Source organism: Centropristis striata, chromosome 3 (assembly GCF_030273125.1).
Source record: "Centropristis striata isolate RG_2023a ecotype Rhode Island chromosome 3, C.striata_1.0, whole genome shotgun sequence".
Taxonomy (NCBI): domain Eukaryota; kingdom Metazoa; phylum Chordata; class Actinopteri; order Perciformes; family Serranidae; genus Centropristis; species Centropristis striata.
The window spans coordinates 15247223-15275014 of record NC_081519.1 but is presented as its reverse complement, the minus strand read 5'-3'; the positions used below and the strand labels follow the sequence as shown (position 1 = coordinate 15275014).

Sequence of the window (27792 nt, the reverse complement as noted above, 5' to 3'; positions counted from 1 at the left end):
GAGAAAAAAAAATTAGACATAGAAGTACAAACATCAATCCTACTTTGCACGGCGTGTGTTTGATATTGAGTGTTATGAAGTTAGTTGTGACTGGAGAGGACAGGGGAGCATCCACCACCACGGCAGCGCAAGTCACGTGACCACCTTGTCTGCTGCTGGCCGAGTGAAGCGTGTTAGCAGGTAATAAAAACACTATTTTTCCTATGTTTTTCAAGTTCAGTTTCTGCATCTCAACGCGTTTAAACCGTGTACTTAAGCGTGTTTTCGCCGAAACAGTTGGTCGCTGGCTTCGTTGTTGTGCTTACACGGTGTTGTGAGGGATGTCTTTCGCAATTTTTCTGTTGTCTTGTTTCCCGGCGAGCAATGTCGGGATGGGATTGTGCTCCGCTGAAAGGCCTTTTTCTTTAGATTTTATACAGCTATGTTGGTTGCTGCCTAGCCTGTTGTGTAGATGTCGAGGATAAGCCTGATGTAACTGCCAGCATCGTTAGATAACTGAGCGGATCTATAAATATCTATAAGACATGAGCAAGCCAGTTTAACGGTCGTTGGCTATCAACTTGGACCAGATTTAGATAGCACCGTTAGCTAGCTTCATCCCCGCTGCAGCGTTCACTGTCGACATTAGCATGGTAGTAGCTAACTTGAGTCCATGCTAGCGAGGACAAAGGGACCCGGGTACCAACAGCACCAAGTCGGTCAGTGTTGAGTCGAAAAAGACGCTGCGATAATTTGATTTGTTTTTCACAACATAGACATGCAACGTCAACCAAGATGTCCCACATGTAGACACAAGGAATAAGTAACCTAGCAACAACGAGCTAACGTTAGCATCGGTTCAATCAAAACAACGCTCCGCTTCCATATTACTGAAATTGCTAATTGTTAGTTAGCTGTAAACAGATAGATATTAGTACACGTAAACACGTACGTGTAATTAAACTGGTACTTTATTTGTCATATCGGAATGTCAAAAAAATTGCGATGAACAATTGAGATGTGCGGAGTTACTGAATGAGTGTTTTGTTATTGTTTATCTCCTATGACCGATGAGACTGATACTTGTAATGATATGTTAATATTTGATGAATTGAATACACATTGCAGCCGCTGCTTTAACTTTCTCCGTTAGAAAAAGATATCTTGATTGTTCACTGAAATTAGATTTAAAGCCAGTTTGTCGTTTTGCATTAGCTTTGTTCACACCAGCAGCCAATGGCAGCATTGCATTTGCCAACGTCACTCAGGCTCTGTAAGCTGGATTGCTATTGTTCTCTGACATAAAACAAATGGGTCACTGGAGATAACTGTAGTTATTATTCTAGTAATAGACCCCTTAGTCAAAGTTTGCAACTCAAAATGCATTACAGGGTAATTTATTTTTACTACAAGGTATTGAGCGATCACCCTTTCTATGTATTTGCAGGTGAATAAAGCCCTGTGTGTGCATATGGATGTGAGAAGTGTTAATTATTTGCTACTGAACATTATAAGTGCTGGTGGCATAGCACCAAATTTGCAGCAAGGTACTGCGACTTATATAGGACTCAGCTGTCAAATACACATAGAGAAGAATTGAGTATTTTACTGCAGTAGCCTATTGTTTAGTATATGTTTGTATATACATATATATAATCTTAGGTACTGGAATCTATCTAGCATGGAAAGGGGATTTGGGGTCAGGGTGTGTAGTGTTTGTTCTGCTTCACACACTGTGGTCTGTGTTATTTGTAAGAGGACACCCGGTTGCTCTCCCTCCTTGACCTAGATTTTCACCAAAGCTGTTGTGTCACCAGGCCAACTGTGTGTCTTACAGCCTTCATAAGGGCAGTATTCATGATTGTGCAATACGGCTTAGCTATGCTCACAACCGATTTTTCTAGTATTAAACACTTATTTTCTTCCTTGCTCTAGCACAAGGGGAAGTGTGGAGGTTCTGCTGTTACAACATTGTTAATGAATGTGTATGTAAAATTATCTGTGGGTTTGTTTCACTCATCCTTTCATGCTTCGTGTTTTTTTTTTTTTGCAGATTTTTCTATTTGTACATACAGAGTTTTGTATATACTGTATATGATGAGCTCGCTGGGCGGCGAAAAGGCCCGGGGCCCTCGGGAAAAAGCGCTGCCTGCTGCCACCCACACATCACAACCACAGAAACAGATACAGGTGAGATACCGCAGTCACGTGAACATGAAGACACTTGATTAAGCCATAATCTTCTAAGCCACAGAAATTTTGAGACAAAATACCGGTGTGAACACAACAACCCATGCCAACAAAACCACAGTGAACACGTTATGCAACCTCCTTGGCCAATATTGAAATTTATTTTTTTCATTTTATCCCAGCCACATAGAACATTCACTTTCAATAGTCACAATAGGAGACATTTGCTTTGTGACCACATAGTTAATTGAATACCCCTCTGACTGCATCAGTCAAGTCTGACCATTATTATGTTTGTAAAGGTAGAATTTATGGCTGAATTTTTGTCTTGGATTGCATTAAAAGTTTGCATATATACCTAATATAGTGGCTGAGATATACTTTGTTCTTTAATTTTTTTCTCCTGGTAACCAAAGTTTTAGTCACTGGTCTCTGTGTTGCAGGCTACTGCTGAGCAGATCCGGCTTGCCCAGGTGATCTATGACAAGAATGATGCTGACTTTGAGGACAAAGTTAACCAGGTGAGGAACACTCAGGGCATTAACTTGGCTGAATCAGGGCAAGCTGTTGTTCTTCCATAACTCCAGGACTCTGTGTGAACACGTGAAAAATGCAAAATACTGTGAGTGATAGCTACTGAATGCTCAATCTTTCAGTAGCCGTGTTTCAATTTAAGTCGAAGTAAATTTCAAGCGAAATTTTGAAATTGTTTGATAAAAACGTTTACATCTGCCATTTAGCGCAGTAGCCTTTTACAGGGCACTCATTGAAATTTCTTTCAATGAAAAACTTGCAATTTCCAACCCTAGAGTCTTACTGAAGTTATCCAATATGATTCTTTGCCCAATAAAAGGTTCTGAAAAAGACAAAATCAAGCGAGCGCAAAAACTTTTATGCGCATTTTCCAAAGTTTTATCACATTTTGATGTTTCCACCAAGCTTTTCTCATGCAAATCTTAAAATGTACATATAAATTAATTGATTGAAAACACAACTAGAGGTACACCTTTCGTTGACTAGATTACATTTCTAATGTGCTGTGCGTTTGTTGCTCCCCAGCTGATGGAGGTGACTGGGAAGAACCAGGATGAGTGCATGGTAGCCCTACATGACTGCAACGAAGATGTTAGCAGAGCCATCAACTTCCTCCTGGAGAGCACCTCGGACATGGTAAATTATATTTCGTCTTATTTAGGCCCCGTTCACACGAGGACGGTCTGAACAGAAGACGCAAAAGTGGCGTCACGTCTTCACTTTTTATTCCTCGTTTAGACGAGCGTTTTCGGGAGGAAATCTGCTGCATACGGTGACGCAAAAGTGTGTGAAATTGGATTGTATGCAGCCAGGCGGCATCACTTAAAGCCATAAGAGCATCTTTGGGCATGCAGAAGTTTTCACGCCACACATTTTCATCAGCTACTCCTTCCACAAAGTTCTCCACCATCACTAGATCTCCCAGGTCTCGTTCACAGCCGTCTGGCTCGCCTCCGACCAATTGCTGCATCCAGAATGTGATGGAGGTAATTCCAGATCCTTCTCTGTTCACTAATACTATCTGTACATATCCTGGACATTTGGTGGAAAGACTCCTGTAAGTTTATTAGAGCTGCCAGAGCAGCTTGAAGGTCCCACCATGGAAATAATCCCACGTTTGTTTATTTCCTGTACTGGAGCATGTATGTGACGTAAACACATACGTGACGTGAGCAGATCAGATCAGAGTTTTGTGTCTTGTCAGTGTAGACGACACGCTACGGAGGAGAGGATTTAACTTTTCCACTTTGGAAGGTGGTTTCAGATTTTTGCGTCTTTAAGCCCCCAAAACGCCGTCACCGTCTAAACGAAAGGCACCTCCGATAAAATATTTTGTCGTTTTTACCCGTGAGCGTCCTCGTGTGAACGGGGCCTAAGACTTGGATATACTCTCTGTATCCACAGACAAATTCTCCACTGTTTGTTTAGCTGCTTGGATGCTAGCTGTTTGTCTGCCTGACAGACCTTTGTTAGCAGGACAGCTGATTTAACTCGCCTGTCCTCATCAAGATAGTGGCATGTGTCACGTAACCGTCTGTTGTGAGGGCTATCCAGCATTTGGTCGTCAAAAAAACGTAAAAGCCGAAAAGGAGCTCTTCAAACTAGTGAGCTTACAACTAACGTTCTTACAAAGCTACATTTTCTAGTCTCCAATAAGCTATTCCAATAAAAGGCACATGTGGCTGCCAATGTTGCACCCATGAGTTGTATTCACTTTTGAAAAAGGCAAAATATGCATCATCTTTGTACTCTCACTGATTTACCTGAAATGTATGATTTAAATTTGGAAAACTGATAAGTGCAGGGTAAAAAAAATCAACGACATGGACTGTGAAAATAAGTGAGAATAATCAATCATGTTCGAGATTTAAAATTCTACTACTGCTGCCACAAATCAAATAGAGCTCTTTGGAGAAGAAAAGCTCAGGTGTAATTTATAACCACAGTGATTTCTCAGTTCCATTTACCTCAGTGGGTTTAATGATGCTGCTATTATGTAGGCGGGCTTACCGACACAGCTTGAGCCTCGTTCTAAAAGAGTTGCTGTGCAGCTCAGACATTTTTGGTCTCAACTGTTGGCATGTTGACGTGAGGGTGCACTGACTATACAACAGACCTCAGGCCAAGGCCCCGTTGTTCTTCATATGCAAGAATGTTGTATGTCATCAGTCCATTTTTGGGTCTTTTTTTGTTTCTTCGAAGCTGGTTTCAACTTTAAGCTGCTGGCAGGGCTTGCACTAGTCCTTTATTAACATTTAGCTTAACCTCCTGAGAACCTGCGTCCTCATATGTGGACATTACATTTTAGGTTTGCTGGACCTTATACTTCATTCTGTTTAACTATGACATGTTGTCCTCAGTAGTACACACTCTAAAAAATACATCAATGAGTGTAAAAATCAGATGGCAGCATCTTGGTAAAGTCAATCAACAGCTTATCCCCAGAAATAAGTGGACCAGGTACAAAACCTGATCCGATTTTATGGTTAAAACGTATTTTATTTGTGCTTAATAATGTTTGTAGTTTGAGATTCTGTACAAATTTGACTATTTTTAGCAATAGCAACAAGCTACGACTGCTAATCAGGAAGTTCTCATTTGAGAACGAATAGATTTTGCTATCGTTCTTTCAAAGAGAGGCTGTAAATGTATGGAAATAAACAGATTTACACACTGGTGAATTAATTGTGTTCTACAGTAAAATAACGCTTAGTTTTTAATAATACTTTGTTTTTAATAATGCTTAGTTTTTGTACTTATCATGTCCTACTAATCCTAAATATTTAGGAGAAACTAACAACACTTACCAAACTAAAGCTTGGGTCTCAGGAGGTTAATCATGATCAAGATATCTAGTAGTTTAGCTTCTAAAATGCATATAAGCGGACTGCAAGCCATCACTCTGCCTCTCAAGACAGCTGTACTGATTAAAATAGAGTCATATCTGTTCAGGCAGAGGTATGTAAGACAAATGTGAAGGGAAAAATTCAGCTGAAACATGTCCCACGTAGACAGCCATTCTTCACCAACTTTTTTCTAGTTAAGAGAAAATAACGCATTCTGGCACATCACTACTAGATTTCAAGTTATGTAACATAGAAGATGAACAAAAAACATTCTGTATTCGCTGGTGAAAATGAATTCAGTAAAATCTGTCTCTGAGCTGTCATTTGCCTCAGTGACTGTTTGGCAGTTTGCTCTTTTTAACATCAGGGACTTTTGGCCACCTGACGCTGTCAGATGGTTTGTAACACAGCACAGTATGAGAAGCCGTCATTGGAAACTGTTTGGAAAAGGACAGACAGTTTCCTATATATATATATATATATATATATATATATATATATATATATACACACACACACACTACTGGTCAAACGTTTTAGAACACACCAACTTTTCCAGAATTTAATTGAAAATGATGCAGTTTAATGTCTCAGTGTACTCTGAAATGAATGCACATTTGCAGCATTTAAAATTCTTTATTGAGCATGATAGTGTTTTGAAAGTAAAAAAAAGATTCAAAATCACATTTTATGTTGGACTAAAGGACTAAAAAAAACAACACAAAATGACCAAAAAAAGACACCAAAAGACACAAAATGACTAAAAAAAGACACAAAATGACTTACAAAGACATGAAAAGAATTCCAAAATGGACAAAATAGCCCAAGACTCCATAGAGTTAAGTTGTTAACCCATTTCTTGTTCCCCGAAAAAAGGCCTACTTGTATAATTCTGAAATGTACGTTATATTTTACCTTTTTTTATTTACCTCTGGCAGTTCACCACTTACCTTTGTACCCTTTCAAGCTGTTGATTTGACTTGAACTGCTTGATTTTCAAAAAAAAAACTGGAAAAATTGGGGTGTTCTAAAACTTTTGACCGGTAGTGTGTGTGTGTATATATATATATATATATATATATATATATATATATATATATATATTGCAGGTGATAGGATGAACCATCTGTCTGTCACTGTCATACACTGTACATGCTGAAATGGAGAGAGGCAGAAGCCGTCAGTTTTGTTCTCTGCTCTTCTCTTTGTGAACAAATACTCTCCAATTTTGATATACCTGGTGTTTTTGTAGCTTACACGTAGCTGCCAGTAGCTCTTCACAAGACAATGATTGTCCGAACCACTGATTGTGGACACAAGCACAAAATTTGAACCTTGACAAGATGGATTTTCGTGATCTTGTGATAATGTGAATCCAACTGCAATGCAAGCTAATGAAGGCACGCCATTGTACACAATTATCCACTCAGAGAGTAAAGTCAGACAGGCTGCCAAATGTCTGGCAAACACGCAAGTGTTGTTCTGTCCGTGAGTCCAAGTGAGTGTCCCAACATTTTTAAGAATACCAGATAACAGATGGTGAGGAGAGGCTGCAGGGCAGGGCCAGACAGACGGATACCCTGGTTGCTGTTTGGTTTTCTGGAAATCCAAAAATAGAAAATAGCTGGTTTACTCCTTTACGTGAAAATCTCTGTTATGGTATATACTACAACCCTCTGATTCCATCTGCTTCTACTGTCCTCTCAAGATCTTAACTTTTATACATTTTTTGATTTTTTGTTTTTATTGTATTCATGCATATTTTATTTTGTGTGGGCAGTACATTTTACATTTTATTTTATTTATTTTTATCCCATTTTTAATTTATTGCATCTTACCGTGTGTTCAGACCGGACGCGTAGCGAATTTTCGCGTCGCGTTACTCGCGCGAGTTGATACGCGCGAGAATTGAATTTAATTCGCGTCACTCGCGCGAGTAAACGCGACGCGAATTTTCACCCAAGAGACTATTTAGCGCCAAATAATTGCCTCCATTTCATTCTGTCATCAACCATGGCTGACATTACAAGCATAGCGTCCCTGTACCTGCTCTGGAAGTCCGAGATACGTCGGAAAACACGCCGTCGTGTCTGGGTGAGTGACATCATCCGGAGGCGCACTCAGCACGGAGAGAGGACCGCAGAGTACTTCCACCTTTTTCCTGTCCCTCCTGCCAACCCACTCCTCCTTCCTGCCTCTTTTCTCCTCTCTCTCATGTATGTATCTCGGACACTGTCGTCCAGAATCTCAACGCTGATAGGCTGTCCCGACACAGCGTCACGCGAATATTTCGCCAAAGTTGAATTTATTGAACTCACGCGAATTCGCGTTGTTTCATTCGCGTCAATCGCGGCATTCGTGTCGCGCGAAACCCGCGATTCGCGCCGCCGGCAAAAATTCGCGTCTATTCGAGTGTTTGCATTGACTTTGTATGTAATCTTGTCGCGCGAAATATTCGCTACGCGTCCGGTCTGAACGCACCGTTACTGATCTATTGTTTACTACATCTCTTTGTATTGTGTTATGTATTTATTGTTTGTGCAGCACTTTGGAAACCTTGTGTTTGCTAAAATTGTGCTATATAAATAAAGGGGATTGGATTGGATTGGATTGGATAAAGAAAAGGAATGTTTACTGAGTGAGTTTTTCTGTGCTGTAAGAGTAGGTGTCACACAAGAAAAGAGATGACTAATATATAATCAAAGCACTAATTGTAGTGACTGTATAATTATAATCATTATGATGTTTTACCCTGAACTTCAATCAGAGTTGTTGAATTTCTAGCAATTCCAAGTCCTGATATGACATTTGTTTTTGTTACATAACAGAGCTGCATAGTACACACTTCAGTACATAAGTTGGTCAAAAATAGGCATCGCAGCTTTTCTGTAACTGTTTCCAAGAAAAAATGTTATCGTGTCTAGTAGTGTCTCTTTATCCTCTTGAACAAAATACACAAGTTGAAATGCAGTTTTCAACCAACCACAGAATGCCAGAGGCTCTTTTGACAACTGCAAAAGGTTGTGAAATGGAGGCAAAGAAAAAAAAATGTTTTTTTGTTAAACTGCATACTTTGCTCACTGAAGCATATTGTCTATGTTGATATTTTGTTTTGCTGCTGGCTATAGTTTTAAGTGTTTTTTGCACGTGCAACAAGGAAAATGTGAACTACATGTTTTGTGCTCCAGTTTCTAATGTATTCATTCTGTGTGTTTTTTTTTCTTCTCTGTCCTTTTGTTCCTGTTGTGTGTTTAGACCTCATGGGAAACGGTAGGGAAGAAGAAGCCCCTGGTGAAGGAGGGTCCATCAGATAGCAAGGAGAACAAGGAAAACAGGGAGAAGAAAGGAGAGAGGGAGGCAAGCAAGGGCCGCGTGGCTGCAAACCGCAAGGGCAGGGGGGCCAGTCGCAGCCGACCGGGTATGGAGCCGAATTTATTTAAATCTAGCTAGAGTCTCCTGTCTCTTCTGCAGCTTCTCAGTACCTCTATGTTTGATTATATAATACTGTTTATAACGTCATTTTTATATGCACCTGTGTTTGTACAGCACGTCCAGAGGAGAATGGCGTGGAGGTGACACCAGTGGACAGGGGTTCAGATCGAGGTCGGAGGGCCAGAGGAGGTGGCCGAGGTGAGCAGGTGCACATTAAGGCACGTGTCAGTACGCCTAAAAATGGAGTGGACGTTGTTGACCTTTTGTGTAAATGTTATGCAGGATCTGGAGGTCGAGGCAGAGGCAGAGGACCACCAGGGAGCCGGTTCTCAGCCCAGGGCATGGGGTACCGTGGCAACACACATGCATGCACACTCACAGGGGTTTACACATGCGTTTAGGTGGCAATATATTATTATCAGCTGTTTCTCAGGCAAGGAAATCGAACCTTGTTTGGATTGGGTTTTGTGCATTTTTCTTGCAACTGACTTTTGAGTGTTTTTCCTAGAGATTAGCCTTGTTTCCACTAGGGGGGAAAGTCTCAGGCCACACCCTCTCAAAAGTCAGCTCACTCTGCGTGTCTCCATTACAATTTAGGCCCCACAGGGATTTACGAGACTCCGGAGGTGACGTATGGTTTTCGACATCACGTAATCGCTTAGCGACCGTTTCGACCGTGACGCCACATACGCGACGGATTAAACACAGGAGACTCAACTGTGGCCGCCATCGCTAACTGTGCACAATGTCAGCAGCATGGCTAATTATGCACAGCGTCTCCGCTGATCATAAACATAGTGATCGTGAATTAACTGTCATCGCTAACTGTGCAGAGTGTCCGGTGCTTATTGTAAGCAGAGATCGCTAAGTGAACACCTCCTGTAGCAGCAGCACATACACAGTGTACTGCTACAGAGCTAACTGATAGCCTATTAGCAATTTGCAGACTGGACGCTAAACTGGGGGTAAACATCCCTTCCGGCTCTGCAGCTGGGAGAGACTGCTGCAGGGGGACTGTGCTGCTTGGACTCGTTCTTCGACCCCTGCGGCTCATTAAGAAGAGTAAGGAGTCTCCAATAACACCAGAAAAAGTCGCTGGATTTGTCTCCAGTCGCTTTCTTGAAAAATAGGAGCTAAGGGGGTCTGAGAGGTCGCTAAATATAGCAACAAAGTTGCTAAGTTGGCATCACTGCTTCGCCGGCTTTTACAAATGGCGTGTGTTGCTTAGCAATCTATCCAATAAGTAAACGGGCTTTTCTCAGGGGAGAAAAAAAGACCCTGCTCTTCAACAGGTACGAAAAAAGTCCCAACAAAAGTATGCTCTGGACGGCTCGTATTCAAATTTCAGCGAGTGAGACCGGCCTCATTCCGGGTATTGGGCGGTAGTGGAAACAGCCCATAAGTGAGTCTTTAATTGCCAGTCCCATTTAAGATACTATGTGTAACAACTTAGATGTATCAATTCAGGGCCATCCAACTAGCTTACTGTAACCTAAAGGTTATGTTTAGGGTTAGGGTAACTTTTTGAAATTCCACATAGTACCCTTTCTAAGGTGAGGTATCTGAATAAAATAAAAAAATACACTTGTCTCATCTCTAGGGGAATCATTATATTTAATTCTTAAATCAAAAGCAGGTCCAAAATAATTGGACATTTTTTCATTTTTAAATGAATAATTTCCAACTTTGAATTTGGAGAATCATGACAGCGTTGGGAAGCAACTTATCTCTCTTCTAATTAGAGCTTTGCCCAATTAGTAGTATATTGCTGTAATAAGTAAGTATAATAGTACATCACAAAAAAAACTGTTTATTCTGGAAATAATTTAACTAAATCTGGTGACTACTACTTTCCCTTTAGTTAATTTCTGTCTAATTAAATATACCTCTCCTCCCTCTTCCCCAGGACCTTCAATCCAGCGGACTATACCTCAGAAGCTAGGTCAGGGACCACAACATCTGAGGTGTGGGACACGGCAGCCAACAACAGCACAGATGGGACAGGTGAGCTCAATAGACCATACTGTGTAACTTATATGCAATTGTAAATAAGCTACGGACATCCTGCATCGTGTTGACCTACTTCTCCCACCTGTATTTGAACTATGTGACTCATCATTGTTTGCTCCATAGTTACCTGGCGGCATACCTTGGAAGACTGGGCATCTGAGGACTGGAGTGAGGATGTTAGTGTGAGTTGACAAGGTTCTCACTTACAATATCTCTTCCTGGTTTAACTTCCTCACCCTCAAACACTCCTTCTCTCTGCTGCCATCAGGCGGAAGATACAGAATCCCACTGGCCCATAAAAACATTTATAAAAAATCATTTATACCATCTGCAGTCGCTATACTAAATAGTGGCCGGTAACACTGTACCCCATGTCATTCTTTTTATTGATGTTGTGTTTTTAGAAGTGAAGTGTTGTTGTTTTATCTCACCTCATGTAATTGTTGTGTGTTTTGCATGAATTTTTATAGCCGCGCCGAAAGACACATTTCTGCTCTGTTGAACAGACAATAAAGATATATTCTATTCTATTCTACAGGAGAAGTCTGTCAATTGAAATCAAAGGTTTTGGTGTATTATTTAAACACTTCTGCCTACTGTGTTTTTGTTTGTTCCTGCAGCTCTCAGAGACCAAAGTGTTCACCTCCTCATGTGCACCTGCTGCTGAGAATCACATCACACCTGGGCAAAGGTGTGTATAACACGATCCGTCTCTATCTCTAGTTAGGGCCTCGGGGCAATCGCACCGAGCACTGGTCACATACAGCAATAGCTGTAGGGATAGCAATAGCTGATTTGTCCTGCAACTCGAAGAGTTGCAGGACAAATTATATATCAAAACGTGCGGTTTGATCGGGATCGGTGTGCTATTACTTTTCTCAATGGAATACGAATTTTCAGAAAAACTGCCCAAAATTTTGCATTGAAATGAATGGGACGGCCGAAAGAAAATGAGCAAAAAAGAACATTAATTGAAGATTTTCAGACGTCTACTTCTCCGGCATAATTTCACCTAGAGACTCCATTTAAACTTTAAACAGTAGACACAAGTCTTGTGTATTGGTGTATTAATTTGCATTTCGATAGGTCATATAGTTTTTTATCAATCCCTGTTCAATGATCATGATCATTTTTGGAGAAATTCTGAGATTATAATGGGTATGTATTGCACGGAATGTTCGTGTCAGAGTGTGTGATGTCATCGCTCAGAGTGTAGAGGGACAGGTAAAACTGTCAAAAAATAAATTTGAAAACTGCACTCCAGGCCGCAAATTCCACTCTACAGAAATAATTTATACATAGAAATGTAGGAAAATTTGTCTTCTCACTCACAATCCTCTGGTAAAGCTGTCAGAGTTATAGTTTGGGCGTACGACGCAAAGATGCGCCACCAAAACCACCAACAGCCTCATTGGGTCCCACATTAAAAACACAGGAAGATATCGGAAAAAGTGAGATTTAACTGTTTTTTTAGCTCTTTTCGCTCTAACAAAGCTATTTTTTCATTTTTCTTTAAAAAAAACATATGTAGACGTTCAGGAAGAACTCAGGACGCTCAAAGTGAAGTCGGATCAATGATAGGTATTATGGTTTTGCCAAAAATGCTTTCTGTTCAAGGCCAGAAATTTCACTCTGCCCACCTCTGGCTGCTTTCACTCTGCCAGAAGATTCCACAGCTGTTAATTCCGTTGATTGCTCTGCTCTGATTGGTCGACCCCACGCTTTGATGTTTTGATGTGATTACAGTTACAGATACACACACACACACACTGGTCATTTAATGTAATAACAGTTAAAGATACACGCACGCACACACACACTGGTCATTTAATGTAATATCAGTTAAAGATACACGCACGCACACACACACTGGTCATTTAATGTAATAACAGTTAAAGATACACGCACGCACACACACACTGGTCATTTAATGTAATAACAGTTAAAGATACACGCACGCACACACACACACTGGTCATTTAATGTAATAACAGTTAAAGATACACGCACGCACACACACACACTGGTCATTTAATGTAATAACAGTTAAAGATACATGCACGCACACACACACACTGGTCATTTAATGTAATAACAGTTAAAGATACACGCACGCACGCACATATGCGCGCGTAAGCGCTTACACTCCTCCAGATACAAATGTTTCACACACACACACACACATTTTGAGGTTAAAGGGCATAGGTTGCTGTATAAATAAATATTTGAAGAGGAATGCTTGTTGTAGGTGTGCTCCTTGTATATTATATAGTATCATAACATTACTAGTATTAATTGTTTGAAATCTCTGAAGAATCTCATCATAGTGTACACACACCGGCAGTAGCCCCCGTGGCCCTTTCAAAATTTCCCCCAGAGGAAATTTTCTAGTTACAGTTACAATTGGAAAATCTATGCCATTTACCTTGCTGTCTTTGAAACACCTTCTAATGACTGTTTCTGTGTTAGCCTGGACCTCGCCTCTCTGCTGCAGAAGCCTGTGGTCGGAGGAAGAGAACCACCTTCGTCCTCTTCCTCTCAGAGTCTGGTCTTCACCAACTCCCACCATCACCACCACCAGCCTCCGCAACAGCAGCCGCAGCCGCCCCCCAGCCGCAACGCCACCAGTAGCACAAGCTATGCTCATGCTGCACTGGTAAGAAAAAATAGTGTCCCCTTTTCACACATTCCTTCATCTATCATGTCTAAGTAAAGTGATGCAAGAAAGACTGATGATAACACTCCCTCCTCCTGTCTGTGCCAGTCTTCAGTTCTGGGAGCTGGTTTTGGGGACTTGGGCCAGGCCAAAAGGCCTCAACCGAGTGCTGGAGCTCAGATACTGGAACAGCTGAAGGGTCCCGGCTTGGGTCCGCTACCCTCATCCCAGGCCGCGCCTCCTGCCAGCACCCAAGGAAGCAACACCTCCATTGGCCGACTGCCAGGCCTGGGAGCATCTGTACCTCCACCCTCCTCATCTAGCTGGGACATAAAGGCTTCAGAATCCAACAGCACCTCACTGTCCTCGCAGTTCAGCCGTAAGTGTTCAAGCGGGACACTCTTAGTGCAGCCATGTGCAAGTTTTCTGTTTCTGCCACATGTATTACTGTTAGTCAGGCGGCTTAGCTAAATAAAGGGGACACGCCGGACAAAAGCACCAAATTTTTTCCACATACTCTCCATCACCATAGGTTTCAATTTTTGGTAGAAGCCACTTCATCAAGATTGCGGATCGGAGATGGCAGCCATATAAAGTCTATGAGAAATGTTATATCTTCCAAGCCAACTAGAAGGTCAATCTTGGTGTCAAAATCTACATTTTCTGGGTCAAGAAATCATTTAAAGCTATTGAGAATATCATTAGATGATTATTTGATCAAGTAGATATGTTCATTTTCACCCAGACTGGTAGGTCTTCAAGCGCTGCAGCAGGGAATCCTGAGTTGAAAATGTTTGGAGTCTATGTTCACGGGAGAGTGTGGATTAGCTGCCATGTACACTGCTAAATAAAATCGAGGGAACACTTTCATCTCATGTCAGATCTTGATCAACAAATTATTTACAGTGAGTCATCCAGTGATATTCTCAATAGCTTTAAATGATTCTTTGACCCAGAAAATGTAGATTTTGACACCAAGATTGACCTTCTAAGTGGCTTGGAAGATTTATTGTTTCTCATAGACTTTATATGGGTGCCATCTCCGATTCGCAATCTTGATGAATTGGCTCCTACCAAAAATTGAAACCTATGGTGATAGAGAGCATGTGGAAAAATTTTGGTGCTTTTGTCCGGCGCGTCCCCTTTCTTCTCAATTCTGGTCCTAAGCCGCCTGACTATGTAGGCATGTATACCTATTTATACCTGCGTTTGGTTGTGTGTCTGAAGGTGAGTTTGGCCTGCAGCCAGAGCCTTCTCTTGTGTTGAGCCAGCTGGTTCAGAGGCACACTGGCCCCTCCTTGCCTCTGGCGCGCCAACCCAGTCCTCCATCGCAACAGCAAGCGCCCCCTGCTTCAGCCTCGCCTGCTCCCCACCACAACAGCACGCCAGCACAGGCAGGTCCGGTGATGGCTCCTGCTGGTGCTAAACCTCCTGTCCCCGGTGCAGGGCTGGACCCTCAGGGCAGTAATACACCACAGCAGCAACGAGCACAGCTCAAAGGCCAGAAACGAAGGATACCTCCGACATCCAAGGTAAGAAAATTGCAATTACAATTTATTATAGTTACTCTTTAATTTTTTTTTTTTTTTTTTTATCTTAAACCAATGCCTCTTAAGGTCATCACTGTTTGTGTGTCTCAGATTTTGCATCTTGTTTATCAGCAATGCATGTATTTAACCCTTTGATGCACAACATGGGTCTAAAGTGACCCGACTGAGTTTTTAATTTTCTATATCTTCGCAATAAATTAATTTCATCATTCAGTATTCCAGGTTTTCCTCAATCAATTTGCTTTCGATTATCATACATCCTAATTTTTTGTTTTTCATTTCTTACTTTTTGAATAAAAACCCTTTTTGTATCACTACGCTTCTAATGCACAACATGGGTCAAAAAATGTCATTATGGGGGTATTGTGTGTATAATTTTAAGGAAAAATGAATTTAATCAATTTTGGAATCAGGCTGAAACATAAAAAAATATGGAAAAAGTGAAGCGCTGTGAAAACCTTCCAGATACACTGTATGTGTGACAAAATGATACATAAACACGTAAAATATATTAAATATGTGAGTGTGGAAAGTAACTATTTGAAACAAATGACTATTATTATAGTATTAGGTCATTTAATTTTAAATCAAATTTGGATGAATGAGTCATTTCTGACCCATGTTGTGCATCAGGAGGGTTGTCCATATGTTGTGCATCAAAGGGTTAATGACATCACTGTTTGTGTGTCTCAGATTTTGCATCTTGTTTATCAGCAATGCATGTATATAAGCAAATGTTATGTAAAATACCAAATGCAAGTAGTTCTATGGACTTAAAATGATGGTCCTGATGGTATTCCCTTCATCCTGGCAGATACCCTCCACAGCGGTAGAGATGCCAGGCTCGGCTGACGTCCCTGGGCTAAACCTCCAGTTCGGAGCTCTAGACTTTGGCTCGGAGTCGCCATTGCCAGAGTTTGGAGTTGTAGACAATTGTGTGAGTGCGGCATCCAGGGAGTCCACACCAGCCCCTGCCCCAGCACCGCCTGCACCTGGACCAGGGGCACAGAGCCAGACAAGCCTGTACTCCAAACCACTCAGGTACTGTCACTGCTGACTGTCTGATTTCATCTCTTTTTATCTAATTACAGAAACTGTTCGTTCAAAGAGTTCCAAAAGACATTTTATCTAATAACTTGTTCTTCTGCCCCTGCTGTTGTCTTGCAGTGAGTCGCTGGGTAGCCCTCTCTCCGTCGCCCTGCCTCTGCCCCTCTCCTCATCAGAGCCAGTATATCACTCCTCGGTGCCCAGCCTCACTCCCTCCTCATTAGGGAGTGGCAGCTCCTCCAATCCTCCTTCCATTTCTTCGACAGCGTCCACCACCTCCTCCTCTGTACCCTCCTCCTCTCACTTCTCCACAGTCGGGGGAAGTTATGATGGGTCCATGCCCCCTCACACACGATTGGCCTTTTCCCAGAGCAAAGAGGCCACAGGGCCGGTCATGGTGAGAAGAAATGGCCAACAGAAATGCTCATCCTGTTTTTTTAGGGATTTTAATACCCAATTATAATTGATAATTTCTCATTATCAAACATAAGAACAACAGTAATTAAAGTCTGTTCTAAATGCAAACATGTCTTGTTTGTACTGTGTATGTTTGCTACAGTTATCACTATATGCTGACACAGATCTTTTTCTTCTCACCAGAATGGTCTGAATGGTGTAAGGACCTCCGCTGCTCTTGATAGTAAGTTACCTCCTACTGAATGTATACTTCTGTTGTAAATATCTACCAACATCTTTCTTGGATTATACTATTATGAGTCTATCACAAATAAAGAGCTTTTCTTCTCCCCTCAGCTTCATCAGCATCCTCCACACCGAAGCCAGAGTCGCCGTCTCTGAACATCAGCACCAACGGAGCCTCAGCACCCTCCTCCCACTTGCCCTCTTCCTTGCCTGCACACAGCTCCACCACGCTCTCCAGTCTGGCTCAGGACCTGCCCTCAGTCAGCCAGCTCAACTCACTCAACAGGTGACAAACGCACACTTGGCGGTTTGACGACCAGCTTTGAAAAGGCTAGAAATTCATTGCAAAGTTGGTAACACTTTCTATGATGACTACATCTATAGTGCATTATGAGCGCATTCATAGTGAATTATAATGCTCATTATAATCAATCATAATGCATTATGACTGCATTCATAAACACATATAAAGCTTCATGATGCACTATATCAACAGTTATAAATATAGCTTATAATGACTTATAAATCCAAGTGTCTTATGAGTGCTCTTGACTGGTTATAAACTACAGGCTGACTGATGAGGCTTATAATACATTACAACTACTCATACCCCATACATTGATCATTTATTTATACTTATGGCATCCTATGAGTCCTTATAACAATTGATTGTTGAGGTGTGTGTATAGAGGGGTATGAGTAGTTGTAATGTATTATAAGCCTCATCAGTCAGCCTGTAGTTTATAACCAGTCAAGAGCACTCATAAGACACTTGGATTTATAAGTCATTATAAGCTATATGTATAACTGTTGATATAGTGCATCATGAAGCTTTATATGTGTTTATGAGTGCAGTCATAATGCATTATGATTGATTATAATGAGCATTATAATTCACTATGAATGCACTCATAATGCACTATAGATGTAGTCTTCATAGAAAATGTTACCGCAAAGTTTAATTTATTACGTTTGTTACCATGTTTGGTCACAAAGTGGGATATAAACTATTATCAGGGCTCAAAACACTGTGTTCACGCATCTGATTTTAAATATTACATGAACCAAAGATTTTTACCGGCACCGCTGTTGTTACTGCACTATTTGGTGTATTTGTTATTAGGACAATAGGAGAAAAAGAGAAAAAGCACTAAATTGTATTTTAAATAAATGAAATAAATAAGTAATAAAAATACATGTGCCACATAGGATCATTTTAATTTTTTTTTTCACTTTCAATATTGGCAAGTCAGCATGAAGTTAGAGGGGAAAAAACAAAAAAACTTTTAAAATACAGTATTACATCGAAGCAGCTGCTTCCAACATCGTCTGAAACTGAGGAAGAAGACGTTGCTGGGTCCAGAGTGAATGTCTGTCCAATACTCAACTTAAAACTAACTTCACTGTGGTGCTGCTGGCTTGACCGCAGTGTTTACAGGGTGCTGTTGCACTGTGCTGATCTGTCTTGTCTGCGGGTGCGCTGTTGGTGTCTCTCTTTTTGCGATCCAACGTTATCACTTATTAAATTGTTTTTCACTGTGTGCGTGAGTGGACGTGTGCAGCCCTGCACAGCACAAAGGTTTTTGTGCAACTGTAAATTTGGTGCTGAGAATTAAGTGCACAGGTATTTCAAGCGATGAAAAGGTAATGTTTTTAATGGCCACAAAAGTGCAATAATCATATCTTTCCTCTCTGCCTTCACACAGCCATGTCAGCAGTCATTCCTCAGTTTCAGCTCTGGGCTCCAACTCTCTCACTGTAAGTACCTGTCTTATCTTCCACAAGCTTGATTTCTAAAACGGTCTGTTTGATGACTCATTCTGTGTGTTAACTCATTGACGCCTAAAACTTCCTGTAAAACCTCTGGGCGATTTTAAAATAAGCCCCTAAAACCTGAAGTTTTTCTGGAAATTCAACAGAAGTGTCAACGCTTCTACTAAATAATAGATTTTTCAGCCTCTGTAGCAGATAGAAATGAAATTCAAAAAGTATTTGAGAGCTTATACAAATACTACAAAACGACGTATCCACTTTCCAAGCTTCAATGGGTTAATACAGGTCCTTCTCAAAAAATTAGCATATTGTGATAAAGTTCATCCTTTTCCATAATGTAATGATAAAAATGTAACTTTCATATATTTTAGATTCATTACACACAACTGAAGTAGTTCAAGCCTTTTATTGTTTTAATATTGATGATTTTGGGAAAAAAAGTAAAGAAAAACTCAAAATCCCTATCTCAAAAAATTAGCATATCATGAAAAGGTTCTCTAAACGAGCTATTAACCTAATCATCTGAATCAACAAATTAACTCTAAACACCTGCAAAAGATTCCTGAGGCTTTTAAAAACTCCCAGCCTGATTCATTACTCAAAACCGCAATCATGGGTAAGACTGCCGACCTGACTGCTGTCCAGAAGGCCATCATTGACACCCTCAAGCAAGAGGGTAAGACACAGAAAGAAATTTCTGAACGAATAGGCTGTTCCCAGAGTGCTGTATCAAGGCACCTCAGTGGGAAGTCTGTGGGAAGGAAAAAGTGTGGCAGAAAACGCTGCACAACGAGAAGAGGTGACCGGACCCTGAGGAAGATTGTGGAGAAGGGCCGATTCCAGACCTTGGGAGACCTGCGGAAGCAGTGGACTGAGTCTGGAGTAGAAACATCCAGAGCCACCGTGCACAGGCGTGTGCAGGAAATGGGCTACAGGTGCCGCATTCCCCAGGTCAAGCCACTTTTGAACCAGAAACAGCGGCAGAAGCGCCTGACCTGGGCTACAGAGAAGCAGCACTGGACTGTTGCTCAGTGGTCCACAGTACTTTTTTCGGATGAAAGCAAATTTTGCATGTCATTCGGAAATCAAGGTGCCAGAGTCTGGAGGAAGACTGGGGAGAAGGAAATGCCAAAATGCCTGAAGTCCAGTGTCAAGTACCCACAGTCAGCGATGGTCTGGGGTGCCATGTCAGCTGCTGGTGTTGGTCCACTGTGTTTTATCAAGGGCAGGGTCAATGCAGCTAGCTATCAGGAGATTTTGGAGCACTTCATGCTTCCATCTGCTGAAAGGCTTTATGGAGATGAAGATTTCATTTTTCAGCACGACCTGGCACCTGCTCACAGTGCCAAAACCACTGGTAAATGGTTTACTGACCATGGTATTACTGTGCTCAATTGGCCTGCCAACTCTCCTGACCTGAACCCCATAGAGAATCTGTGGGATATTGTGAAGAGAAAGTTGAGAGACGCAAGACCCAACACTCTGGATGAGCTTAAGGCCGCTATCGAAGCATCCTGGGCCTCCATAACACCTCAGCAGTGCCACAGGCCGATTGCCTCCATGCCACGCCGCATTGAAGCAGTCATTTCTGCAAAAGGATTCCCGACCAAGTATTGAGTGCATAACTGAACATAATTATTTGAAGGTTGACTTTTTTTTGTATTAAAAACACTTTTCTTTTATTGGTCGGATGAAATATGCTAATTTTTTGAGATAGGGATCTTGAGTTTTTCTTTCCTTTTTTTCCCAAAATCATCAATATTAAAACAATAAAAGGCTTGAACTACTTCAGTTGTGTGTAATGAATCTAAAATATATGAAAGTTACATTTTTATCATTACATTATGGAAAAAGATGAACTTTATCACAATATGCTAATTTTTTGAGAAGGACCTGTATGTACCCTAACAGCTGACTCTAAACATGCTACATAAAGCTGCATGGTTTCAGCACCATCAGTATTCCATTGCTTGCTACTTACGTTGATACAAAACACAAATTGCCAACTTAAATCAAAGTCACAACCAAATGATTCGCTGATTGTTATGGGTCCTTAACAAAGGATGCATATTCAGTGCTGTTTATATGGTTGCAATTGTTCAGCACCACTTTACAAACTACAAATTGTATGCATGCATAATCTGAAATATATACACTACTGGTCAAAAGTTTTAGAACACACCAACTTTTCCAGAATTTAATTGAAAATGATGCAGTTTAATGTCTCAGTGTACTCTGAAATTAATGCACATTTGCAACATTTAAAATTCTTTATTGAGCATGATAGTGTTTTGAAAGTAAAAAAAAGATTCAAAATCACATTTTATGTTGGACTAAAGGACTAAAAAAGACACAAAATGACCAAAAAAAAGACACAAAATGACAAAAAAAGACACAAAATGACAAAAAAAAGACACAAAATGACTTACAAAGACATGAAAATAATTCAAAAATGGACAAAATAGCCCAAGACTCCATAGAGTTAAGTTGTTAACCCATTTCTTGTTCCCTGAAAAAGGCCTACTTGTATAATTCTGAAATGTACATTATTTTTCAGTTTTGGTTAAGCTTACCTTTTTTTATTTACCTCTGGCAGTTCACCACTTACCTTTGTACCCTTTCAAGCTGTTCATTTGACTTGAACTGCTTGAATTTCAATAAAAAACTGGGGTGTTCTAAAACTTTTGACCGGTAGTGTACTTATTCCAGATATAACTGATGTCCCCCTCTCCTCTCTGTCCTCAGTACACCAGTGTTGACAACAGCAGCGTGAGCTCTTTGGCTCCTACCACTGGCTCCTACACATCATCGCAACCATCAGCACTCCACTCGACCCACAACAGCAGCAACAGTAGCAGCGTCGGCATCAGCCACCTGGCCAACATGCCCAGTATGGGCAACATGAGCAGCACAGTCGGAGGTATCGTTGGCGCCAGTGGACTTCACTCTGCTGCTATTGCCGCCAGCGCAGCACTGGGACTTGGCTCCAATGGAGCTACTGCCACGTCCAACCTCTCCGCACCGAGGACCACACCCCTGCTCTCCTCCACCACTGGTACACACACACACACACACACACATACTCCAGACATGGGGAATTTTAATGTGATAGGTTGTTTTCACTCAAGCTCCCATGATGGTAAAAGCCCAGATAGTTGGAACTGTTGTTGTTTCTTCACATGAAAGTGAAAATGTTGTGTCATTCTGTTGACAGGTAAGGCTCCTCCTAACTTGTCCCAGGGAGTCCCACCTCTACTGCCCAACCAGTATATCATGGGCCCAGGGGGGCTGCTGCCAGCATACCCAGTAAGTAGCCCCTCAGGATCCAGAATCATAGTACTTCTTTTAATCCTCAGAAAATTGATATAGTGGACTTTACAGTGAGCTGGAAGTAGACCTTTTCTATGTGGATTGGGCACTGATAAGGCAATGCAAAGTTTTTGAAGGTGGTTTTCATAAACTAAATTTATATATATTACACACACAAAGTATAGCATAGTCAATAAAATTCTAGAAATGAGAACTTATAAAGTAAAGAGAAAAAAATAAATAAACAGCTAAATTAACATCAGTATTGAATTTTCAGCATCAGTAATTAGGGCCCGAACAGGCAACGACCTGCGAGGTCCCTATTGTATTTCGAATTTTTTTTTTTTTTTCTTCTTCCCAAAATGCGCAGAGGGGCCGCGCATGCGCATTGCGCAGAAAAAAAATAAAAATAAATAATAATAAAAATAAAAAAGTAAAAAGGACAGTGGTGGAATAAGTATTCAGATCCTTTACTTCAGTAAAAGTACTAATACCACACTGTGAAATGACTCCACTCCTCTCATTTTAACTACCTAATAAACTTTTAAGTGGTTTAATTTATAAAAATGGGTAATAATTTTAAATGTATCATGTTTTTCATTTTAAATCTTGACCTGAAAAGTAATTAAAGCTGTCAGCTAAATGTAGAGGAGTAAAAAGTACAATATTTGCCTCAAAATGTAGTGGAGTAGAAGTATAAAGTTACATAAAATGTACATAAAAGTACCTCAAAATCGTACTTTAAGTCCAGTACTTGAGTAAATGTACATCGTTACTTTCCACCATTGCTACCTGCCTCTTCTAACTTATTCATATCAGTTAAGAGTCCTCCTTCAGACACTGTATGAGGATTAAAGGGATAGTTTGTGCATTATTATACAAAACTTGGGACAATTATTGTCAATGCCCTCCTGAGGATAACCCTTTAAGGTTTTATTGATCGGCCCCTAGGTGGCACTGTGGTGGCAGTCTAATTTCATATTTGGTACCGTGGCCACACTATAACACTTAAGGCAATGAAATTCATAGGGGTGGTATAGACTGGCCCCTGTAACGCACACACCCCGACGGCAGCATGCCCCGAAAGGCGTGTACTGCGAGGGCCCGTTCAGCACTGCTTGCAGTCCTAGTTTACTTAGTATTTTAATAAAGAATAAAGTAAAAAGTGTGTTTCTTGGCACCTTACAGCAAGAGGGTCATGGGTTCAAGTCCAGCTTTCTCCGGATCGATGTGGAGTTTGCATGTTCTCCCTGTATCAGTGTGGGTTTTCTCTGGGTCCTCCAGTTTCCTCCCATAGTCCAAAGACATGCAACTTAGGTTTAATTGGTGACTCTTAATTCCCAGAGGAGTGTATGAGAGCGTGACTGGTTGTCTTTCTCTGCGTGTCTGTCTGTCTGTGTGCCTTTTGATAGTCCGGCAGCCTGGCTAAATGTTGTCTGGGATCGGCTTCAGTATTTTGACACATTTCAGTCTTTCTATCTGACGGTACCTGTCATTTGTGTTTCACAGCAGATCTATGGTTACGAAGACCTCCATATGCTCCAGTCCAGACTGCCAATGGTGAGGCTCATTACAACACTCTTGGAACAGTTCCTTACTTATTCTTTAGTACTCACTCAAGTTTTTAGCTTGTTTGGTTGTCATGTGGTTCTTCTCCTGACCATCTTCTGTCCTTTAGCCCTCTTTGCAGGATTACTATGGAATCACATTCCCCGGCCCCACAGCGACTCTCTCTGGTAGAGACGGGAGCCTAGCCAACAACCCCTACTCAGGTAAAGCACCTTCCGGCTTTACTGGCCTTGTCAAATATCGTAAAAAAAAAACATGTTTGTTCTTACCTAGCATCTCAACTGTTTCTGTCAGGTGAAGTCACAAAGTTTGGCAGGAATGACTCCACCTCCCCGGCACCCCCCACAAGCCTGGCAGCGCCTCAGCCTCCCCAGGGCCAGAGCCAAGGACAGAGCCAGGCCCAGCCTCAGCCTCCTCAGGCCCAGCCTCAGCCCCAGGGCCAGCCGCAGCACCACAGCAGTCAGCAGGCCTTTCTGCCTCCAGGCTACAGCTACACAGGCCTGCCTTACTACCCCGGGGTGCCCGGCACCGTACCCAGTGCTGCTGCCTTCCAGTATGGCCACACCATGTTCGTTCCTCCCAGTGGCCCGGGTCCAGCCTCGGCCAAGCAGCACAATATGGGCCTTGGTTTGGGAAACCCCTCGGCGAGCCCCTTCCAGCAACAGACGCAGCAGCAGCCCAGTGGTTACGGCCAGCACGCCTTCAGCTCAGGTTAGTGGGCTCACTAATTAAAATACATAAAAAAGTTTGTAGTTTGGGAATTTCATTTGATTGTGGGTTAAGTGTAGCCTGTACGTAGCTCTTAGCCAATCGTATCAATTATAACAGATGACGTATGTAGAGCGACAGAAAGTTGAGGAAGCATCGATCAAGAAGACGACTGATGTTTACATAGCCAGACTAGCCCATCTCTACTTCGGGACTAAAATGCTCAATTCTGCTTCTGCAACGTTTTTCTGCAGCATGTTCTGACTCTGGCTGCTCACAGTCTACCAGCAGTGTTGGTGTGTGTGTGTGTGTGTGTGTGTGTGTGTGTGTATCTGTGAGAGAGTGTTGCTTGCTGCTTTGCTTCTCCAGTTCTCGCTTTCTGCAAGATTATTTATTTTCACGCCTTATTTCCCCCTCATGTCAATCAGCCACACACATCCACTGATTTTATGGGCAATAGACGAGCTGCTGCGGGTCTCTGGGCGGCTCCGCTTTCCCCCGGCTCGTAGCGAGATCAGCGGCGTTACAGCAGCGAGCGGTAGCGGGGCTAGTTGGTAGATTAGGCTTTTGCCAAATCCTGTCGGAAGCAAGGCTAAAACATCCTTTTTCGTGGTGAAACAGGAGTGTAAAGTCAAACATTGTTCTTCTTTTAAATAAAAAAAAATTGGCTAAACTATCTAGAACACCGTCTACAGCTAGATTGAAAAAGAGCTTCGTGTCTGCTGCAGCCATGTTGGATCTGTAAGAAAACTACAAGCTTCCGTCTGTCCAGTAGTACGCGTCATCGTCTTGCCGTCCCTCCTCGTCCTGTGATTGGATCCCTAAAATAGGGCTAAGAATCGGCTATAGACACAAGACCCTTTCACAGCTCGAAATGAAATTGAGCGCGCAAGGCAGTATGGGTAGACCCAGGCTAGGTTAAGAGTACAATGTGTAACTTTTCTGCATTAAAATGTATATAAAATGTAATGTAAAATGTATATAAATGTATAATATATTTTTTTGAGCTGTGTAGACTGAAGACAGAGTGGCTGCATAAAATTACATATCGTACATTTAAGCAATCCTATTATGATAACAATCTTGTTATTGTTATCATTATGTTGTGTGGATTTTCTTGCACAGGAAGTACATTTACATTTAGTCATTTAGCAGACGCTTTTATCCAAAGCGACTTACAGGAAGAATAAAAGCAAACAATTAAGGTATAGTGCAATAAGAGCTATTAGTGCATCAATAAGTGCTAGTGACAACAAGTAGTGTACATCATTTGATAGCTGAACTTTGTTTTCCGGTTCAGGGTATGAGGAGCTGACAGCGGGGCCAGCAGGAGTGGACTACAGTAAAGGATACAACTCCTCCTCACAGGCACAAGCCAAATCTGCTGCTTCTGGGCCCGGGAAAGGTAGGAAGAAAAACTCACTGCTCCTACAAAGTTAATTTAGGTTTTTAGGCCCCGTTCACACGAGGACGGTCTGAACAGAAGACACAAAAGTGGCGTCGCGTCTTCACTTTTTATTCCTCGTTTAGACGAGCATTTTCGGGAGGAAATCTGCTGCATACGGTGACGCAAAAGTGTGTGAAATTCGATTGTATGCAGCCAGGCGGCATCACTTAAAGCCATAAGAGCATCTTTGGGCATGCAGAAGTTTTCACGCCACACATTTTCATCAGCTACTCCTTCCACAAAGTTCTCCACCATCACTAGATCTCCCAGGTCTCGTTCACAGCCGTCTGGCTCCTCCCACCAATTGCTGCATCCAGAATGTGATGGAGGTAATTCCAGATCCTTCTCTGTTCACTAATACTATCTGTACATATCCTGTACATTTGGTGGAAAGACTCCTGTAAGTTTATTAGAGCTGCCAGAGCAGCTTGAAGGTCCCACCATGGAAATAATCCCACGTTTGTTTATTTCCTGTACTGGAGCATGTATTTGACGTAAACAATACGTGACGTGAGCAGATCAGATCAGAGTTTTGTGTCTTGTCAGTGTAGACGTCACGCTACGGAGGAGAGGATTTAACTTTTCCACTTTGGAAGGTGGTTTCAGATTTTTGTGTCTTTAAGCCCCCAAAACGCCGTCACCGTCTAAACGAAAGGCACTTCCGATAAAATATTTTGTCGTTTTCACCCGCGAGCGTCCTCAAGTGAACGGGGCCTCAAAGTAATTTGGAGTTATAATGTGTAACTGTTTCTTTCATTCTGCTAGGCGTCTCAGTGACGTCCAGTAACTCGGGTGTGCCAGACATCAGTGGAAGTGTTTACAATAAGACCCAGGTGAGCCTCAAACACCTCTCTTCCCCACACTCCCAGATGTCTGTGTATTTAGCATTAATGCTAATAGATAATACGGTTTTGAGTTGAACTTGTCCTTTGTCCTGTCTGCAGTCTTTTGATAAGCAGGGTTTCCATGCGGGGACCCCTCCTCCCTTCAGTCTGCCATCAGCACTGGGGGGTCCAGGCCCTCTGAACCCTGGAGCAGCTCCTGGAGGCTATGCACCAGCCCCATTCCTCCACATCCTGCCTCACCAGCAACCACACTCACAGCTGCTGCACCACCATCTCGCTCAGGATGGACAGGTTCCACGTGCAGATATTTTGTTGTTGCACAGATTGTTGTTGGTGAGAGTTTGTCAGATGCTTACACGGTGTGTCTTTCCATGTTCAGGGTGGTCCGAACCAGCGCGGCCAGTCCAGCAGCCTGCAGCAAAAAAGCCAAGTCAACAAGTCGAGCTACGGCAGCTCTCCCTACTGGGCCAACTGAGATGGCCAGATCTATGATATGATGTGTGTGTGTGTGTGTGTGTGTGTGTGTGTGTGTGCATGCGTGTGTGCACGGACACACACACCAACACACAGCACCACACCTGCGTATCTGACTGATAATAGAGGGACAAACCATTTTACAACACAAGCTAAAACACACACTACCACCCCTCCCCTCCCCTTTGCTCTGTATATCCCCTTTTCAAATTTATGGCTGTTGTATGTAAAATATATTTATGTATGTATTTATACAGTATATATGTATTGGTAGGACATAAAATGTGGTTTTCTGCATTTTGTTTTTATTTTGAAGGACATTTTATTTCAAAAAAAAAAATGTGGAAAGATGAAAATGCTAAATCATGGCGATGAAGTTGGTGAATATACTTGAACACAAGCATCTTGTGATGTGGATTTTTTTGTATGCATACATGAACTGAGAATGATGTACATAGATTCTACACATCATTTTCACGGCAAAGGCCTTTTTTTATTTTAGAAGAAATACGTTTTTGTAACTTTGGTCTCCCGCATCTGTGAATCCTTATATTGAGGGTGACTTCAGTTGATAGCTTGACTTTTCTTTTTGCCCCTTTTCCCTCCATCTGTCTCTCATTCCTCAACTCTTACTAGTTGGCTGGTATTACCAGCCAGGCCTTGGATTTGATGTCATTTTAACATTGGTTTAATCCTTGTTGTCCAAATTAAAAGTTCTCAACAGTTTGTATGGTCCTGGCATCAGTGTTTACCAACTACATTGTTTTTCTTGATTCAGGCC

The 27792-nt window shown here is 41.8% G+C and overlaps 1 protein-coding gene across 2 annotated transcripts; it reads left to right on the top strand.

Moving 5' to 3' along the window:
* Positions 1 to 7: 7 nt before the first annotated feature.
* ubap2a (ubiquitin associated protein 2a) lies at positions 8 to 27737 on the top strand. 2 transcript variants are annotated; one of them, XM_059329206.1, is made up of 27 exons: positions 281 to 1426; positions 2033 to 2169; positions 2613 to 2690; positions 3229 to 3339; positions 8805 to 8967; positions 9096 to 9179; positions 9264 to 9327; positions 10888 to 10985; positions 11115 to 11173; positions 11612 to 11682; positions 13461 to 13647; positions 13756 to 14026; positions 14875 to 15179; positions 16012 to 16238; positions 16365 to 16641; positions 16845 to 16884; positions 16998 to 17172; positions 18593 to 18644; positions 21405 to 21714; positions 21874 to 21965; positions 23478 to 23528; positions 23647 to 23740; positions 23832 to 24248; positions 25546 to 25650; positions 26458 to 26525; positions 26637 to 26828; positions 26917 to 27737. In XM_059329206.1, the coding sequence occupies exons 1-27, from the start codon at positions 1360 to 1362 to the stop codon at positions 27010 to 27012; spliced, it is 3891 nt and encodes a 1296-aa protein (XP_059185189.1). In that variant the 5' UTR covers positions 281 to 1359; the 3' UTR covers positions 27013 to 27737. The 2 variants fall into 2 exon arrangements, with proteins under 2 accessions (XP_059185188.1, XP_059185189.1); XM_059329205.1 differs by lacking the exon at positions 281 to 1426 and adding an exon at positions 8 to 180 and having other exon boundaries at positions 2592 to 2690; positions 26637 to 27737.
* Positions 27738 to 27792: the final 55 nt, after the last annotated feature.